The sequence below is a fragment of the Oncorhynchus clarkii genome, chromosome 3 (genome assembly GCF_045791955.1).
Source record: "Oncorhynchus clarkii lewisi isolate Uvic-CL-2024 chromosome 3, UVic_Ocla_1.0, whole genome shotgun sequence".
NCBI classification, from domain to species: domain Eukaryota; kingdom Metazoa; phylum Chordata; class Actinopteri; order Salmoniformes; family Salmonidae; genus Oncorhynchus; species Oncorhynchus clarkii.
This window is the reverse complement of record NC_092149.1, coordinates 25,137,815-25,139,577: the sequence shown is the minus strand read 5'-3', so window position 1 is coordinate 25,139,577 and position 1,763 is coordinate 25,137,815. Positions and strand designations below refer to the sequence as shown.

At 47.0% G+C, this 1,763-nt stretch overlaps 1 protein-coding gene across 1 annotated transcript in view; it reads right to left on the bottom strand.

The window, feature by feature from the left end:
• Window positions 1-1,763, bottom strand: part of LOC139385229 (nascent polypeptide-associated complex subunit alpha, muscle-specific form-like) — an 18,067-nt gene extending 16,304 nt beyond the window's left edge. Inside the window, exon 1 of the mRNA XM_071130361.1 lies at window positions 1,431-1,763. Within this exon, the coding sequence (XP_070986462.1) occupies window positions 1,431-1,515 (85 nt within the window). The 5' untranslated portion in view covers window positions 1,516-1,763. The remainder of the gene's footprint in view (window positions 1-1,430) is intronic.

The following is a 1,763-nucleotide window of genomic DNA, read 5'->3' as shown; positions in this document are numbered from 1 at the left end:
AGAGAGATAATACCCTAACCCAGGGATCATCAACTACATTCAGCCGCAGGCCAAATTTTTCTTGAGCGTTGGGGGGTCAGAACATAATTACTAATCATTTGTAAACTACAAATTAACTGTAAGAAGCCCAAACATATATAATGTTTGACTAAAACAATAATTTCAAACCTTGCTTACATTTGTATACATTATACATTACATCACTTCATGTCTCTCTATTATGTGTGTGAATACCTGGGAACAGATTTGTTAAATTAAAATCACTTGGAGTGGATTTCCTCGTATTTGGTACAGTCTTTTATGACCAACAATTAAAATCCCCCCCAAAATAAACATGATATATTTATTTTTTGTGGTTTTATTTGGGGGCCAAATAAACCACAAATAAAACCTAACACTTACATTGTACTTCTACTGTCTGAGACATGCATTTATCCCCCCAGTGTACTTATCCCCCTTCACTTCAACACAATGAACTCACAAACATAATACACAGGTAAATACACAGTCTGGGTGATGCAACTCCCATACTCTAACTCCTATACTTTACTGTCAAGTACAGCATCTAACATAGAATACATCTATTGTCTGCTAGACACAAACCTACCAGATGCAACATAACAACAATACCATAATAACCATATTGACTACATCATCGATGACTACATCATCTCATCAATAGCTATGTTAGCAGTAAGTAGCATACAGTGACATGTACACACACAGTTCAGGTAGTCGGTGTCTTATCTAACATGAACAATTCATTTTCAAATGCTCTGCTTTACCCTACATCAGTCCGTGTCTAAATCTGTTCCTTCAGCATGTGGCCCTGCTGTTACTGTGTGGATGCTGCTGCTGAGTGCGATGCTGTGTCATGTCCCTGCATGCTGAGACTGGGGGAAGGGAAGTAATGGACGAGAGAGAGAGGGAGGAGCCGTTCCACTCTGCCCTGAGAAAACATGCCGCCACTGGGCAGTGAGATGGGGCTGGGGATAGAGTGGGGGAAGGGGATGTGGGTATGGGGTTAGTGAGGGGAAAGGGGAATATGGAGCTGGGGCTCGGGGTCAGGTAGGGGGAAGGGGATGTTTGTGGGGTTAAGTAGGGTAGGTGTTGTGGATGGGGGGTCTGGGGTGAAGGCTAGGGTGCTGGAGCTGGAACTAGGACTAGAGTGGGGATCACAGATAGATAGACAGACAGACAGACATGACCCAGCTCTACCTCTCTAATCTGTCGGTCTGTCTGCTTCCCACATGGCAGTATAGCAGGCATCTATTATCCCTCCTCTACCAGCCTCTCTGTAACTCTAACATCTCCTCCTCTCCCTAGTGTCTCACATGCTCCTCACCCTCCCTGCCTCTCCTCTGCCATCTACACTCTCCCATGTCCTCCCCCCCCCCCCCCCCCCCCCCCCTCCTCCCAGGTGGTCCTACCTGGTTCAGGCAGGCCTGTCTGCTCTGCTCCAAGCTCCGGATGTCTTTCTTTGGGGACAGATCTTCGAGAGCTCTCCCCCGGCATGGCTGTCTCTGGATCTCTCTGGTTCTGACGCAACAATAACTCCACACCACCAAGTAGCCAAGGTGAACCGAGAGAGAGTGCGCAGTATCGGGAGGGGCAGAGAGAGCGAGAGAGAGAGAGAGAGAGAGAGAGAGAGAGAGAGAGAGAGAGAGAGAGAGAGAGAGAGAGAGAGAGGGTGAATGCTCAGCGACCTGGCACTTAGATCTCCTGCAGCACACGTGTGTCTATATGTGTGTGTGTTAGAGAGT